The 17,180-nt window shown below is 35.9% G+C and overlaps 1 protein-coding gene across 7 annotated transcripts in view; it reads left to right on the plus strand.

Annotated features, from left to right (window-relative positions):
* The window catches only part of BIRC6 (baculoviral IAP repeat containing 6), a 184,711-nt gene that overhangs the window by 14,781 nt on the left and 152,750 nt on the right, over positions 1-17,180 (plus strand). For all 7 annotated transcript variants that reach the window (XM_080342353.1, XM_080342357.1, XM_080342355.1 and 4 more), the window contains exons 2-10: positions 929-1,110; positions 4,090-4,227; positions 4,635-4,828; positions 5,229-5,340; positions 6,630-6,712; positions 7,886-8,108; positions 8,209-8,369; positions 10,259-10,317; positions 11,583-12,977. In XM_080342353.1, coding sequence (XP_080198479.1) covers positions 929-1,110; positions 4,090-4,227; positions 4,635-4,828; positions 5,229-5,340; positions 6,630-6,712; positions 7,886-8,108; positions 8,209-8,369; positions 10,259-10,317; positions 11,583-12,977 — 2,547 coding nt within the window. The remainder of the gene's footprint in view (positions 1-928; positions 1,111-4,089; positions 4,228-4,634; positions 4,829-5,228; positions 5,341-6,629; positions 6,713-7,885; positions 8,109-8,208; positions 8,370-10,258; positions 10,318-11,582; positions 12,978-17,180) is intronic.

Genomic DNA, 17,180 nt, shown 5'->3' on the forward strand with positions numbered 1-17,180 from the left:
AAAGTGTGAAGACAACAGAATTATGTAGCTGTCTTTATCTGAATGATTTATCTGTATGCTAAATGGTGATTTTTAATTATTTGTAATAAAACCAGTACCCAGTGTCTGAGGAAAGAGCAGAACAGGGATGGGACTTGATTAATATAAAATGTAATGGAACTCCTGTTCCTGTGCACCAAGTAGAGCTCTGTGTTGATGATGCAGTGATTTCAGCTTTGTCCATTGCATGGTGTATCCATACACTTATACATACAGTCTGCTTCTGTAGCAGCAGCTTACACTTCCTGTGAATTAAAGCAATTTGCCTTCTACACAGATAGCATGTTACATGGATTTAGTTTTACAATCCATCCAGCCTTAGACATGTCATACACATAATAATTCCGAGTAACATTAAACATTTCTGAGGATAATATCCATTGCCACAGCCTTTCCTTGTTTATCTGCTGACAGTTGTCTTGCACCCCCAACAAGCTTCTCGCACCTGTTACTGACATCACATGTGCAGCACTATGCAGAAATAAGTTACCTTGGTTTCTCAAGGAATGCCTGTAGTGTACAGCATTATATGCTGTACTTAGTTTTCAGAAGTTTGAGTATGTTTTGACTGATGAAATGGTGTTTATCACATTAGGCTTGAAAACACTTTTTTAGGCCCCCTCATAGGAGCAGGAATTGAATCATGGCTTCCATGATGGGAATAAAATGGTTGTAGTTGTTGATGGATTGTATAGCTTTTGTTTGTTTGTTTGTTAATATAGGGAATATAAAAGTTTGAAAGCTGTTGTAGCTAAAACACTGCTTTTTTATTATCTCAAGAAGTAAAGATTTTGCTTAAGTGTTACATTACTTTCCAGAACAGATATTAAAGGTCTTTTATAAAAGCTGTTTTCTAATCGGATTTTGCTTTTTGTCTTTCCCTTCATAGCTAAACCAGGTGGACGGGTGAAATGTCAGTATATCTCTGCTGTGGATAAAGTGATCTTTGTGGATGATTATGCAGTAGGATGTAGGAAAGATCTCAATGGTATCTTACTGTTAGACACAGCTCTGCAAACACCTGTTTCAAAACAAGATGATGTGGTTCAGCTTGAATTGCCAGTTACAGAGGTAAGATGTGGAAAGGGGAAAAAAAAAAAGTATATAAATAACTCTGTCAGAAATATTGAAACCAGACGTTTGACCCTGAGTTTCTCCTATGCTATTAACAGCATGTAATGGAAAATTTTCATAGTTATTAGGTGTCATAGGGCAATAGCCTTTTGCAGTTACCTGTATCTCAAACAAATAAGAGATTGTTTCATCAAGAGCGTGTTATTTCAGATGAAAGAACTTTTTTAGTGACCTGAAATAATGACTCATTTCCAGAGCTTTGTCAGTGGTTATGTATAGAATTTATATGCACTTCTAGAAGTCTATCTCGGCTGCTATACATCCTTGATTTTTTTTGTTTTGGTGTGGGTTTTTTTTGTTTTGTTTTGTTATGTTTTGTTTTTGTTTTAGGCTTTCAGGGGAAAAAGGTCAATTAAAATCAGCTAATATGGTGTCGCTACATGTGACGAATTAGTGTTGGAATCTAACTTTGCTACCTAGGTCAGTGTTCCTGATGAAAGGCTTTTTTCCCTGCAAACCTGGCTTCCCTTTTTAACGCAGTTCCTCCTGGCATGAGATGATATAAACAAGCATTTACTATAACTTTGGGGGAATCTAGTGTATGCATTTTTCCTCAGAGTGTAATGCTTAGGATTTTGTTGTATTGGTTTACCTTCAGCTAGGATAGCGTTTGCTAGGTGAGGTGGGCATGCATTCTTATTTTCAGATGTAGCCTGATACAAGATAGCTAACGAATGTTTCTATTCTAAAGCATTTGGTGATGAGGAAAGTAGCTTTCACCTTTGTAATGCTCATGAAGTAATAGACCTGGGAAGTAAATCTGTACAACAGTTTTATTTACAAGTGAAATGAATTCTTTGTTTGGGTAAAGCACAGAGCATCTGCCAATGGTAGTATTTAGAGTAGTGCTTACAGTTTAAAAAACAAAACTGGACTATTCGATCCAGATTCTGAATCTTTAAAGCACTCTGAGGAAAGAACACTTCCCACTCATCTCTCTGTGAAATAAATTTATATTGAGTGATGCATCAACAACATGAACTTATCCTGAGTGTTGATTTAAAATATTTAAGTGCTATTGATGTATTGAATTATAGGTGCTTATGATGAACAAAGAATCTGTGTTATATGTGAGGTTTTTAACATCTCGAGTAGGAGTAACAGCAATAAAATGTTGCTTCATAGAGGTCTCCAATAAGAGCTTTCCAGATTCTTCAAGCTTGCTGCCCCTGGCGTCATTTTTGCACCCTTTGTGGGTGTAGTTACAAAATGTTGGTATGTGTGGCTGAGTGTGAAGAGACCGATAGGTCAGCATTTCCCTTCATAAGTTTTGCTGTCACTGATTTGCAGTCTCACATAGCTCAATACAACCTGCAAGTTTGTGTCAGTTTTAACTAAAGGTTCTTTTGTCCTAAAGAGTTTACAGACCTTTATTTCAAGGTTAAAATAGGGCACTTCTCTGTAAAGGTCCTTCCTGTAGAAAAAAAATGGAAAATGTTATAGTTCAGTAGGAACAGATTTGGGGAGTTCGTGGTCAAATCAGTGAGGTGGGAGGAAAAACATTAGCAGTCTTCAGTTCTTTGAATTTTAAAGCGGACGTACTTAGACCTCAGAAAATTTTAGTAAATAGTAGGCAAATACCATACAAATGCATCAGCCCACTTCTTTCATTATAGGAAGGTCAAAAACCTTTATCCAAGCAAGAACCATTATTTTTTTGTTAGTCTCTAGAACTTTTCTGCAAGTTTTTGCACTTAATTTGTCTTTTAATGTGATAGATCTGCTGGTAATGCAGTGCATCTTTATGCATTTCTAATCAGCAGAATTGACAAGTTATGATGCATACTCTATGCTGGTTTTACTTCCACTATAAATTCATGAACTTCCACAATCTATCTGTTGTGTTCTTCTGTCATCTGCAACAGACTTGGGAAAAATGAGATATCACAAGAATTGTAATTGTCTTTTTATTGAGTTCTGAGAAACAGATTCAGCCTTAGCTAGAGGACTGATTTGCCTTCTTTCCATCTGTCTTTCCATGACCTCCCCAAGGACATAACTGAGTGGTTGTTTGACCCATTCCATTTGGAGCAATTTGCAGCTTTTTAAAGGCCTGGCTGGCTGTTGTCCTTGTGAAATATTTCCTTGTGCTTGGAACTTGAAAGATTTCATAAAACGTTTTACAGATGTTAGCCCACCTAACAACTGATACAGAATACTCTGTGCTTTGCTCATAAAGTGTTCCTTTAACTCTTACCTTTAGACATGTAGTTGACAAACAGAGGGACAAGCTAGAAATACATGCAACTTGGAAGAAAAAAGAGACTTTAAATTGATGTGGATAGTGTTCTTTTCTAGATGAAATACTTAAAATTCACAAATAATGCTTAAAATTCACAAATAAGGTTCTAAACTAGCCTGGTTTTTTCTGCCTCATTTTTCAGATTCATTATACTAGCATTTTAAGTAATTTATCTCTAAATTTGTTACAACTTTTTTCATCTGCGTTTTTTTGTTTTGTTTTTGGTTTGGTTTGTTTTTTTTAAGGTACAAAGCTACTCAGAAAAATTTCAAGACTTTGTTCTTGTTCGTACTTTTTGTCCCTAAAGCTGAATGAATCCTTTTGAAGGGAAAACATTGAGCAACAAATGTCTCCTTTTTGCTTGGTTTTCCTATATGTTCCGTTTTATTTGATTATATGACTGACTTGTTTAACATTGGTATTATGATATTATCCTTGAGGGAACTTCTAGTAATTACTGGCACTATTGCTGAAGTTTATCCATTGGTTGGCCTACAAAGTAAAATTTGGAAATGTCTACTCAACTCTGGGTCTTTTACAGGAATTATGCTGATATAAGGTATAATAAAGCAGGACATGACAAATTACATTTCCTAGAGTAACAAAACAGATGTAATTCTTGTCTGTAGTTATTAAATGTTCATGCTAACTTTTCTTGCACATCTGCATTTTAGGCTCAGCAGCTGTTATCTGCTTGCATAGAAAAAGTAGATGTTTCTAGCACAGAGGGATATGACTTATTCATCACACAACTGAAGGATGGTTTAAAAAATACCTCACATGAAACAGCAGCAAATCATAAAGTTGCGAAGGTAAGAATTTGTCTCTGTACTAACATGGATTCCCAAGTCTAATTTGCTTGGCTACCATTATTGAAGTATAAAAAATGCTTGACTTAGTGTGGTGGATTTTGTTTAAAGAATGTATTATGTGTTCCTTAGTTCCTCTGTGTGAAGTTTCACTTGTTAAGAGAACAAACAAGGTCAGTTTCTTGCTGATGAAACCCAACTAATAAACTGAAATGAGCTTAAAATCTGAAGTTATTGACTTTCCTTGCATTATGTTCAGGTTGCTTTTGTGTGTCCTTGTATTATTTCTTGAAATCACGAGAGGGTGCAAGATATGTGTTTGGTTTTGCTGTTGACGCTTTTGTGATCTATTTGTTGTTTAGATGTTAAAATTTTAAAATATAAACTAGGCACTTTTTTTCTTAATTTAGTGGGCAACGGTTATGTTCCACCTTCCTCATCATGTTTTGAAGTCTGTCGCCAGTGCCATTGTAAATGAACTCAAGAAGATAAATCAAAATATTGCTGCCTTACCTGTAGCATCCTCTGTGATGGATAGGTTGTCTTACCTCTTACCCAGCGCACGACCAGAACTTGGTGTGGGACCTGGTCGATCTGTGGACAGGTATATTAAGACAAAATACTTGATGAATTTGACCTCTTAGTTATATCAGAATAAGCTCTTAGATGATTTTCATTTATTTGCCAGAGTTAGTCCTATTCTCTATTTCCTTGCTGTTTCACATACCACTAATGAACTGTTTAATGCACGGTATTATGTACATGTTGCTAAACTTAGAGAAACCTTTAGAGGTGCCACAAGACTGTTTTATTTGGATTATGCCAGGCAATTTGGTCTTTTGCTGAGGTTGTACTTAAGGCACCCAAGTGAGAGAAATTTGTAAATTTTCTGTAATTGTTAACCATAACCAGCTGTAATATTGCTAACTGTTACTAAAGCATTGGAAATATCTCATAAATAGTTTACTTTTTTAATTCTAATGTAGAATTTTTCACCTTTCTAGGTCTTTGATGTATAGTGAAGCTAACAGACGGGAGACATTCACTTCATGGCCTCACGTGGGTTATAGGTGGGCACAGCCAGATCCTATGGCTCAAGCTGGGTTCTATCACCAGGTAAAAGGTTTAGTTGTTCTTGGTATTTGTTCCCTAGGCAAAGGTTTGGGGAGCAGGGGAAAAAGTAACTTTTTTTTTTTTCTTTAATAGACTCCTTCGATTATGCAAAAACCATAATGAAAAAGTTTTGTCATTCAGCTCTTTCCTCTTTTAAGTTTCGTATTTTTTCCATGCCTTGAGTTTGCTTCTTTTTTTATACAGATCACAGAAAATACTGTTCTGAACTTCAGCATAGAAAATACTTTGAAGTATCAAATTGTCCTGAGTCAAACAACAATTGTAAACATGAAGTTGTTTGTTACAGAGTCTCTCTTTCTCTTTGTTAGATTGCTGAATACATATCCTTACTTTTTATATTGGAAGTAAAGCAAAAAAAAAAAAGGCAATAAGCTTGACATTGGAGTTTTCTAATCATACTTTCCTAGTGGTCCTTAAACTGTATTGTAACAAACAATGGTCCTAAATCACATTACTCAATTATTGGTCTCAGTTAATAAATACAACCTCACTATTTTATTCCACTACTTTTGCTTATTACCATTTTTCATTTTTTGAAATTATTTCTACTGTACTCAAAGTATTAATGTTATGGAATCACATAACGATGGCTAGGCAGTGCATATCACTGGCATCAATATTGTCTATCTCATTATATGAACTGCAAAGCCTGATAGGTGCAAGTAGATAAAGTTTATAGAGGATTTCTTAAACTTGCTCAGGAGAAGAAATGCAAGGAATTAATATGTTAGGATTGCATCTGCACGTTCTCAGCTATGTCTCAGTGACTTGAAATGTGGTCATGCACATGCTAAATTGTAAGATAATGGACATCTACATTCTTTTTCCTCTGTCAATTCAGTTAGTAACAAATGTTCTTTGCAGAGGAGGGATATAATATAGAATGCTTTATATTCTAGCAGATTGAAGGCATAATAGGAAATATTTGTTTAATTTGTTCTTCCAAGCATGTAGATATACAGTTATTCTTCTGAGGTGCCAAACTTTTTGAACCTTAGCAGTGATGCTGAGTTCTATTCTATGTCTGTGTGGTTTTTATCCAGTGGCTTGCACAGGTGTTGGTTCTAAATCTCTTCTATAGTAATGTGATGTATCTGTTTTTTTCTTCATGTGGAATACTGCCACTTTTTTGTATGTAGTTTTGGCCTTTTATATGTTTGATGTGGTGCTTTGTTATGCCACTAGAAGAAGGAGAGGACTTCATCACCTAGTTAAAGTGTTTCATAGTACATAGCTATATAAATGTGAAGTGTTTCTTCTTATTTTTATAGCCTGCTTCATCAGGAGATGACAGAGCCATGTGCTTTACCTGTAGTGTGTGTTTGGTGTGCTGGGAGCCTACAGATGAACCTTGGTAAGTTTAGTGATCTTTGTAATAGATTCATTTTTGTGCTGAAGAGGTTAGAAGTCTTTGGAGGACAAAGATCAACACTATTTCAGTGGGATTTCTGGTGAGTTTAGGGAGTGTAACTGACAAGGATGAATTTCCACCAATGATTACATGGAACAAATCACAAAATCATTCCCTCTACTCTGTCAAATTTCTGTATAATACTAAACCTCCAAAATTGTACTTGGTTGTATTTCTTAATTCTGGTTTCAAATTGTTCCATGGCAAAGATGGCAGCAAAGGTTTCTTTGCAGGGATCTAAACTCCATCTTCTGTGTGATTGTGAATAAAACACGTGTGGGGTTTTTTTAATTTGTAAACTTCAGTCGCCATGCAGTGCATATTTGCCTTTTATGTGAAGCTGCGAGATGCATTTTTAGTTTTCTGAATCAGCTAAAATTGCACATAGTGGCAGAAATGTGGGACCTTATCTTGATTTTAAAAGGGATCTTAACATTTTTTGTCTTGATTATTTGGTAATTTTAAATCATTATTTGAACACATCAAATTCCTGACTTGCTGGACACTTTCCTTTGTAGTATTATCTTCGTAGTCCTTGTCTCCTGCTTTCCCTTGATAGTTTCCAGATATTTTGTGATAGTGTAATTGCCCTTTGCCATGTCTCTTCCTTAGATGTATGTTCAGAATAGAAGATTTATTTCATACTTCTTGGTCAATGTGTCATTCAGAACTGTTTTCAATTTTGATTTTTTTGTAAGTGTGGATGTAGAACTAAAGACAGGACATCGCTTCATCTTATTAAGTTTATTTATCATAATATAACTTTCAAATTCTAAAGTACATTCTGTAGAACTTAGTCTGCACTTTTCTTCATGAGGACATGATGGCCTACTGCCTATAGAACAATTTTCTTTTAAATAAACTAATGATATTTTGAGCACTGTGTGTAGATTGTTTCATTTGAATATGAATATCTGTTAAGTGGTCAAAGGCTTTAATACAGTCTACTGTTGAGCAAGTGCAGGGGAAGCTGCCGAACTCTCTTGTATGGTTGACTACAATACAGCTCAAAGAGTTCAGCTTCACCTTCACTTCAAGGGCTGAGTTTTTGTATAATGTGTATATTTTTCACAGTGAGAAGTCAATATTTGCCATGTTTGTTTTTAATATGAAAAGGTCTGAACATGAGAGACATTCCCCAAACTGCCCGTTTGTCAAGGGTGAGCACACTCAGAATGTACCTCTCTCAGTCACACTGGCAACGAGTCCAGCACAGTTTCCCTGCACAGATGGCACTGACAGAATAGCCTGCTTTGGATCGGGAAGTTGCCCTCATTTTCTAGCTGCTGCAACAAAACGAGGAAAGATCTGCATATGGGATGTTTCCAAACTTATGAAGGTATACGATATAAACAACCAGTTTCTATCAATTTATTACTGATTAAGCATATCTCAATGTAAATCAAAGACTGCTTCTTTTTTTTGTTGTTATTTTTCAGGTCCACTTAAAATTTGAGATCAATGCGTATGATCCGGCTATTGTGCAGCAACTTATGTTGTCAGGAGAACAGAGCTCAGGGGTTGACTCAAGGAGACCAACACTAGCATGGCTAGAAGATTCATCTAGCTGCTCAGATATACCCAAATTAGAAGGAGACAGGTATGCCAGTCTACAAAATTAGGAATATGAAATGCTGCTGTGTAAGCGGTAGAAGCCATTTAGTTAAGTCATGCTTTGTGAAACATAAGATTGGTGAGGTTTACTTTTTTTAATGAAGATAATTCTTATAATCACTCTGTATCTGTGCACAGTTCACTTAAAAACCAATAATCTAAATTTCGGTCTTTAAAGCCAATTCCATTTTATTCTTGCTGTTTCAGTTTTTATACTTCACTAACAGAGAGATACTAACTCTTGTTGCTGCCCTGACCTGATGTTACAGAGGCAGAGAAAGAAAAGAGAAAGCAATATAAATTTTGGAATAGCTTTTCATTTTAGTGATGAATTATGCATCTCAGGTTTTGAAAGTAAAAGCTACTCCTGGACTTATGGAACATGCTTTTCTTTGATTGCTTCTCTGTAATTTCTGGGCTACATGATCTTTGAAGGTCCCTTCCAACCCAAACTATTCTGTGATTCTGTGAGTCTCTGAAAATAAATTATGTAGGTGTGCTAGGAATTGCTTTCATTTTTTACCTTTAACACATGCATACAGACTCTAAGCAATTAAACAGTCCTGTCACAAGCTTTTAAATAAGCTAAAGCTTAGAAAGTGCCATGTGAGAAAAAGCAGTGTTCTTTCATTTATGCTTCTTCTCTCTCATATTACTGAAACTCAAGCAAAAGAGTGAATAATTGTTGGAAAACTCACCACAAAGGTGTTCGGGGAGTCTTGTTAGTTTTCTGAATGTTTCTTTTTAAAGTTCAGCATCACAGAAAATAACAGTACTGCTACATGCACAGGAAAGTAAGTATTTGGTTTTAAGCTTGATATGATTTCCACAGCACTGCAGAGCAAATATGAAGCTTGCTCTTCTGAAGAGGCCATATAGGAACAAAGGGCAACAGAGTGTGGGACCTAACAGCTGCTGGGGCCTAGACTTCTACTGTAGCTTTAGGGCTGTAAACTCCTTGCGAGTTAAATAATTAAGCCCATTTTCAGCACTGGTTAAAAGTCAGTACCATCAGTATGATCAAACTGCTTAGACTAGGCATTTTTCACTTTCCTTAATCTATATGAAATTTACTTTCACTTTCCCACTCAAGGGGAAGCTGACTGAGAATCCAAGTATTGAATTGTTGTGAAGGTTGATCAGGTTTGAGACAAAAAAGATCTGTTTCTTGGGCATGAGGAGGAAGCATCCAGTTTGATGAAATTTGGGGATCCGACTTGGTACTGTGAGTAGTTACACGTGAAGCTGCAAAGGCAGTACTGTCCTTCCTGTCTGTAAAGTGCCTGTAATAGGAAATTTTTTCTTATTGGAAAGGCCAGGTGTGTAAAATCTTCACATGTTCTTAGAACTACTAAAGGGCCTATTTCTCTTGAAGAAGTATCTTGAACAGAATCTGCTTTTATGAAAAAATGATTCGTCTCATATTATTTTTCGAAGCAACACATGTTAGGGTTTGTAGACCCTTTGTGTACTAGGTACAAAATCTCCTTGGTAGAACTGAAGACCAGTCTGGCAGCTCCACCTTTCAAATGCTATTTTGAGGAACTTTGAAGAGGATGGCTTCGGGTTAAGAGGTTTTGTTTGGTTGGTATTGTTTTACTTGGAAAGATTTTGAGAACTGGCTTTCATTTTAATTCCATTTAGGTCTATAGAATGAGGTAAATGAAAAGCTGGTCTACTATTTTTGATGATGGAGGAAAATGTCTTTATTTTGTTAGTGTGTGTGACCAACTCATCAATGGATGTACAATGCTGACTGAAATAAATGCCATTACAGTACACGTTGCATTTTTTACTATATTAGAAAAAAGTCATTAAAAATACAAATACAGCTACAGTGTACATGGTATCATTCATGCAGTATTTTTTTTTCAGTGATGACCTACTGGAGGATTCAGACAGTGAAGAGCATTCCAGATCAGAATCTGTGACAGGTGTGTTATATCTACTCCGTGTAATAGTTTAGAGGACAGGAGGGGAATTGTTCTCAGACTTGTAAAAAAGTTCTGTCAAAACCACTGATATTATATTCACTGTATTAGAATAAAAGAAAAAGATTGATCTTGAAACCAGTGTTGATATTTAAGTCATCACCATGTGGTGGAGAAATTGCAAACAGGAGAAAAGCTAATAAGCAACAAAGTAGGGTTTTAATGTCTTATTTGACAACAAGCATTGCTTATCTTGCTGTCAATAAAACATGCAAACCAAGTTAGAAGAACTTACTGAGAATGGGAGCAAATTAGAGGTGTACAAAACCCTTCAGATTCAGGGGATTGCCAGAGAGAGTTCCTGTATCTTTATTGTTTTCTTAGAGGTTGAATCAGAATTTTTAATGGGAGGGAGGATTGCATGCTTATTTTCCGTAATCCATCTTACATCTTTGAGTAAAGATGAGCAAGTTAGGAAAAAAAGAACATGTCAATGTGAATAAACACGAGGAAATAGACTTGGGATATAAAAAGATTGTTTTTCAACAGAAGTGTTGGTGAAGATGGTTCTCTGTCATTTATGCTTAAATCACCTCTTAATCTGGGTTTGGATGATGTCCTTTGTAATCTTTTAAATGTACATTACTTAGCTGAAGTCTTCTGATTCATTATTATCCTTGCAGTCCTGTTTAATTGGATCAGGCTACGTCCTTCAAGCTTTTACTGGGTTTTGTTTTATAATAGCTTGGAGTTCTTTCTATTAGGTGGTGTATTAATGGTGGGGAGTATCAAGTTTTAGAGAAAAATTATGTGTTTTTCAACTAAGATTGGAGAACAAATGTGCAGAATTGCAGATTTTTTGTAGTACTGGATTGTCTAGGAAGGAAGTGGAATAAAATATGGCAGACCATTAATTGAGTTGATTAGATTATTTGGATTTCAGTATGGTGGTCTAGCCTAATTAGAATAATTGGTAGAAAGATGATGTTGTGTACTGGGAAATTAGTTACAGAGGCTATTGTCCTATTCTCGCTACTTTTACTCTTGATAATAAAATTAGGAGAACTGAAGTCTCTGTGTAAGGGATGTTTCTGGGCCTCTTATTGTTTCTTGACCATCAAATCTGGAATACATGGAATGTTTTAACATGTTGAAATGGTAGTGCAGGGATTTTTTGCTGAATATAAGGGTAAGTCAATAATAAATGCAATATAATTGCTTTTTTTTTTTTTTGAACATATGTAATGTTAAACATTTTTGTTTTAAAGGGCATACATCACAAAAAGAAACCATGGAAGTCAGCCTTGATATAACAGCTCTCAGTATTCTTCAGCAACCTGAAAAGCTTCAGTGGGAAATTGTTGCAAACGTTCTGGAAGACACGGTTAAGGATCTAGAAGAACTTGGGGCAAATCCCTGTTTGGCCAACTGTAAGAGTGAAAAGATGAAGGAAAAACATCTAGAACAACACAACATTCCCTTTCCTTGTTTATTAGCTGGAGGTCTGTTAACCTACAAATCACCTGCTACCTCTCCTGTTAGCACTAACTCTCAGAGGTCACTGGATGGCTTAAGTAGGACTCGAGGTGAGAGTGTCTCGGAACAGGGATCAACTGACAATGAATCCTGCACTAATTCAGAACTGAATTCCCCTCTGGTAAGGAGGACTTTACCTGTATTGCTGCTATACAGCATTAAGGAGTCTGATGAAAAAGCAGGAAAACTCTTTTCACAGATGAACAGTATTATGAGTAAAAGTATACACGATGATGGTTTCACAGTTCCACAGATCATTGAAATGGAGCTGGACAGTCAGGAGCAGTTGCTGTTACAGGATCCCCCTGTGACTTACATTCAACAGTTTGCAGATGCTGCAGCCACCCTGACTTCTCCGGACTCGGACAAGTGGAGCTCGATGGTGCCCAAGCCTGGGACTTTGGTTCAGTGCCTGCGTCTGCCAAAGTTTGCAGAGGAGGAGAACTTGTGTGTAGATTCGATCACTCCTTGTGCAGATGGAGTTCATTTGTTAGTAGGACTGAGGACTTGTCCTGTCGAATCTCTGAGTGCAATAAATCAAGTAGAGGCCTTGAATAATTTAAATAAATTAAACTCGGCACTGTGTAATAGAAGGAAGGGGGAACTAGAATCAGGTCTTGCTGTAATGAATGGCACGAGTGTTGATGTAATCCAACATGACTCACCAGCAGATGTACCAACACCTTTAATAATTCAGCCTGAACAGAGAAGTGTTAGTGGTGGATACCTAGTGCTTTATAAGATGAATTATGCCACTAGAATAGTTACCCTAGAAGAGGAACCAGTAAAAATCCAGCATATCAAAGACCCCCAAGACACAATTACCTCAATGATTTTGCTCCCACCAGATATACTGGATAACCGAGAGGATGACTGTGAGGAGCCTGTAGAGGAAATACAGTTAACTTCTAAAAATGGCAGTGGGAGAGAGAGAAGATCTGAGATCTCTACTCTTGGGCACCTGGTGATAACTACTCAGGGAGGATACGTAAAAATACTAGATCTTTCGAACTTTGAAATTCTGGCCAAAGTGGAGCCACCTAAAAAAGAGGGCACTGAGGAACCAGATATGTTTGTCTCTGTGATATACTGTTCGGGCACAGACAGATTATGTGCATGCACCAAAGGTAAGACTTCCTTTAAAAGAATTTTTTTTAATGCTTGATTTGACTGTATTTTGATTATATTATAGAATGTTAGAATCTGTGTTTCAGAATAGGTAGATTCCATTGAAGTTATGTATAGTTTAATTCTGTTCTAGGGAACATGGACTCAAGTTAATTCCTCATCTTAAATGTAGATTTTAATTTCTAAAATGGGAATAATTCTTGGGTATGTCCAGTATACTGTCAATTTTTTTTTTCTTGTAGAGGCAGAGATTTTCTTAAATCCAAACAAAATAAAAGTAGTTCTTGTATGTAATTATTTCTGTGCTAGAGAGCCACAGTTCAGGAAAATGTCTCCTGTATGTAATTGGTGATATTCAAGAGGATGTCTATTACACTATTTTAGCTTTATTTAATAGTGCATGCTTTTTCCTAGTAAAAACAGAACTCCAGCTGTGAGGTTAATTGCCTTTGAAAACTGTTAGTATATCATATCCATGTCATAATGTTTTTACTTAGACTTTGCTGATCAAACTGCAGTCTCATTTAAAAAAACCCAAACCTCGCTAAGGTGTTTTTCTACAGAATAATATTGCTACTGATTTCTTTCTAACATCAAATCTCTTTTGTCTTTCTTGTGTTTTAAGATTGATGATAAAAATTACAGGGCATCTTGTTACTGTACGCAGTACTTTCCTATCCAGTGTTTATGTGTATGGTCACTACGTGCTTTGTAGCATTTAGTGTTATCTAAACCTGTTTTGGGACTTTGAGTGTAAGATATGCTGGTCTGTTGAGTTGGGAGCGTTTATGCTGTGTGTGTAGGAGTATTTGTCTCTTCTGCCTAGATAACCAGCACCTGTGCTACTGACTGGAGAATACTTCATCTTCCTCATAATACACAAGCACATCATTCTACTTTTTCAGTAAATATCTCTGTATTTTTTTCTCTCTGAGAGTGTTAAAATACCCATGTAGTAATTTATAAATATCTTTGCTGTGACTTCTTTTGTTCTTGCTGCCTTTAAGGTGACTGGGATTTTTTTTTTTTCTGTAGTCCTACATGCCTCAGGTATCCCTCTACCATCAAGTCTTTTGAATATGGTACTTTGATAACTATTCAGTTTTTTCTTATCTATTGGTTATTCTTACTTTTAATTTACACCCACTGCATCTCTATTTGGATCTTGATTTTTCTGCTCTGCAACCAAATTAGAATGAACTCCAGAATTCATTTTCGTTTTTAAAATGTCTTTAGAAGCTTTCAATTTCTGTTTCATTTTGAACATTTCAGTTATTTCTTTTGGTATAGTTTTTCTTACCTTTGGGAAATTAAGTCCAAAGCCATAATAAATATTTAGGGACCGATGTCCCTTAGAAGTCTGGATTTCAGGGTTTGGTACTAGATACATCTGAAGCCTCAGAGTCCTAAAGTTAATGCCGAAATATGAGGCTTTGTAAAGAATGACTTGATCTTCAATGTTTATAAATAACTATACTGCATAAAATTCAGGAATGCTAAAAGAAAAAGCAAGTGAAAAAGCCTGACTTTTTTAATCCTATGTCTTATTGTACATTTAAATAACTTGATGTAAGGAATAGGTTTTGCTTATTTTTTTGTGTTGAATCGTAATCATCCTTTAATCTTTCTTCTTTAAGTGGGCAGAATTGCTTGCTTATCTGCTAGGTGGCTGAAGATTTTTCTTTTTTTTTTTTTTTTTCTTAAATGCACTGTTCTTAGACTTCTTCCAAAATTGTTTTCAGGTCTTTGCTCCTCTCTATTTACTACCACATAAGAGACGGTGCCTGTAGTCTGACAGCATTAGGAAAATAGGTGTTGAAAGTAGAACAGCTATAATCACTGGCGTATTCAACATTATTCCTCCTAGGAGGTAGCTTCTAGTGCAAAGATGAGCGAAAATGTTAAGTAGAATATTTGGAACCTGTATGCCCTGGAAATGCTCGGATATGGTTGGAAAACTATCCAAGAATATTAGCTGAGCAGTAAATTCTTACCTGTTTACTGGCTTGGGTGGTGAGAGTAGGCAAAAAGATACTTTAATGTCTGGAAGTTTTGTTCTGTTAAGCAAACATAGTCAAGTTTAATCTCTGTATTTTACTTCCCTCTCTTCCCATTGGCCAAGGTAGACTATAGTTAATAACCTTAGTAGTGCTTAGTGTGTGAGTTTTAAAGATTTTGTCTTGCATCAATAGTATAAAATAGCTTAGATTCTGCTTTTGTAGCATCCAAAATAAGTAAATTTTTTATTATAAAACTATACAGTAGACTGACAGATACAGGGTTACAACTCTAGGGTGTTTTTTTGATAGTTGAAGTCCATTATCTGGTATTTAAGAGGACTGGATATAGTTTATTTTGGATACATAAGTTTCCAGAGCTGTATTTGTCACTGCCTTCCTTATATCTCAGTTTTCATCTAATTATATTTCTTTTTTTAAATTACAGCCCTACCAAATATTACTTAAGAAAATGGGCAATATTACACATCCTACCTTTTTCTTTTGTTGGATTTGTTTTGATTGCTTCCTTCTGTAGTTTAGCTGCTCAGCTGCATTTGCCAGTCGAGCAATATTGTTGAACTTTGCTTTATAATATGGAATGAGGTGGAAAAATTGTTGTATATGAAGTGTTTCTTTTTATCTTACATAAAGGTGTAAATCTCTGCTTGTATTTTATTTTGGCAGTTTTGCAAATTGTGCATACTTGTGTTTCTAGGAGTATTTTTTTAAAAGATCATTAAGAATTGACAGTTTTCTGTCCACTGCTGCTGATCTTCTCCCTTGTCAAGTTACAAACTTCAGTGTCTGAAGCTCTCTGAAGAAGTATTATCGAGTAGGAAAGTGAGGTGGTCTTTTAAACAAATGCTACAAGAAGTGGAAATGTTGATGGTGGTGTGGTGAAGCAGGTACTTCCCTGCCAAACTGATTGAACAGGTGTTAGATTTGTGTGATCTGTTTGAGTGCTTGAGTTCCTTCTAGTGAGTGAAGAATTCCTGGATTGTGCTCACCTGAAACTGTAGTTCCTTAAATTGATTTAGTTATATTTTCAGTTTAATTATTATTTGGAAGTAGTTTGGGTAGAAGCGGGGGGGGAAAGAAGGTTTTCTATTTGTTTTCACCATAAGAAGAACCCTAGTGCTTTTTTGCTCTGGCAGTTCTCTTTTCTGCCTACATTGCTTCAGAGCCAACAGACAAAAAGACCCAGCTCCAATTGAAGTTCCATAATCAGCTTCTCGCACGTAACAGTTCCAAAATCACAGTAGATTACTTCTTCTGGATATTACCTGTTTCTGAATTAGTCATAGTTGGAAGCTGTAAAAGAAGACAACCAACACTGAATGTAACCCATCATGTGTATTTGTAGCGTACTGATTGTTTTACATTTTCATTTATAAGCATTTTTTTCCTTAGGTATCTGTATGTGATTATTTTTTCTTTTAATGATCTTTTCTATATACATGATTCTCTTAAATTCTTACCTGCAGTGTTAACATTGTACCAAGAGTTTTTCTAGTCACTCCCCTTTGCTGGCGAAAATGTTGTAGGTTTTTTTGGTGGTGTTTGTTTTTTTCAGACTGGAGTTTGATATGTTGAAAGTGAATTGTGTATGCTAATATTTCATGTTGCAAGCCTGGCAGAACTGGATGACACTTTCGTACATTTGAGAATTGATTCTCCTAAATCTTCTATCTTTCAATTATAACAGATTTCTTGCTCTTGAGTTGTACGTCGTATATTAATTACTCTCTGTAGCTTTTTTCTGGTTTTGTTTGGATATCATTCCTGTCTCTTCCATGCCATTAGGCCTTATCAGGCTTGCATACTGGTGTATTTGAAGTTCAGGAATCAATATTTTCAGTTTTCTGCCTTCATAGGCAATGGCATCTAATGGGATTAGGGAGAGCTCTATTTTTTTCCACATCACAATTAGTGCTGGAGGTCATGCTAAGAGATCAGCCTGGTTTTGAAGATCTTCAACATGGAGATTTAACAGCCTGTTCATGCAATTTTTTCTACTACATGTTGTCCTTAATGATGATCTTTTTTCCCTAGTGTTTAGCCTGTATCATCTTTGCAGATTTGAGTCATTACTATCCTTTATAACATGGCAAAGAGATTGCTTCAAAAGAGGAGGGGAAGACAGTTTATTTAGGTACTGTCCTCCTCCAACCATTTATTTTCTTTAGCTGAGTATTTCCAGTC

The sequence above is a fragment of the Nesoenas mayeri genome (assembly GCF_963082525.1).
Source record: "Nesoenas mayeri genome assembly, chromosome: 3".
NCBI classification, from domain to species: Eukaryota; Metazoa; Chordata; class Aves; order Columbiformes; family Columbidae; genus Nesoenas; species Nesoenas mayeri.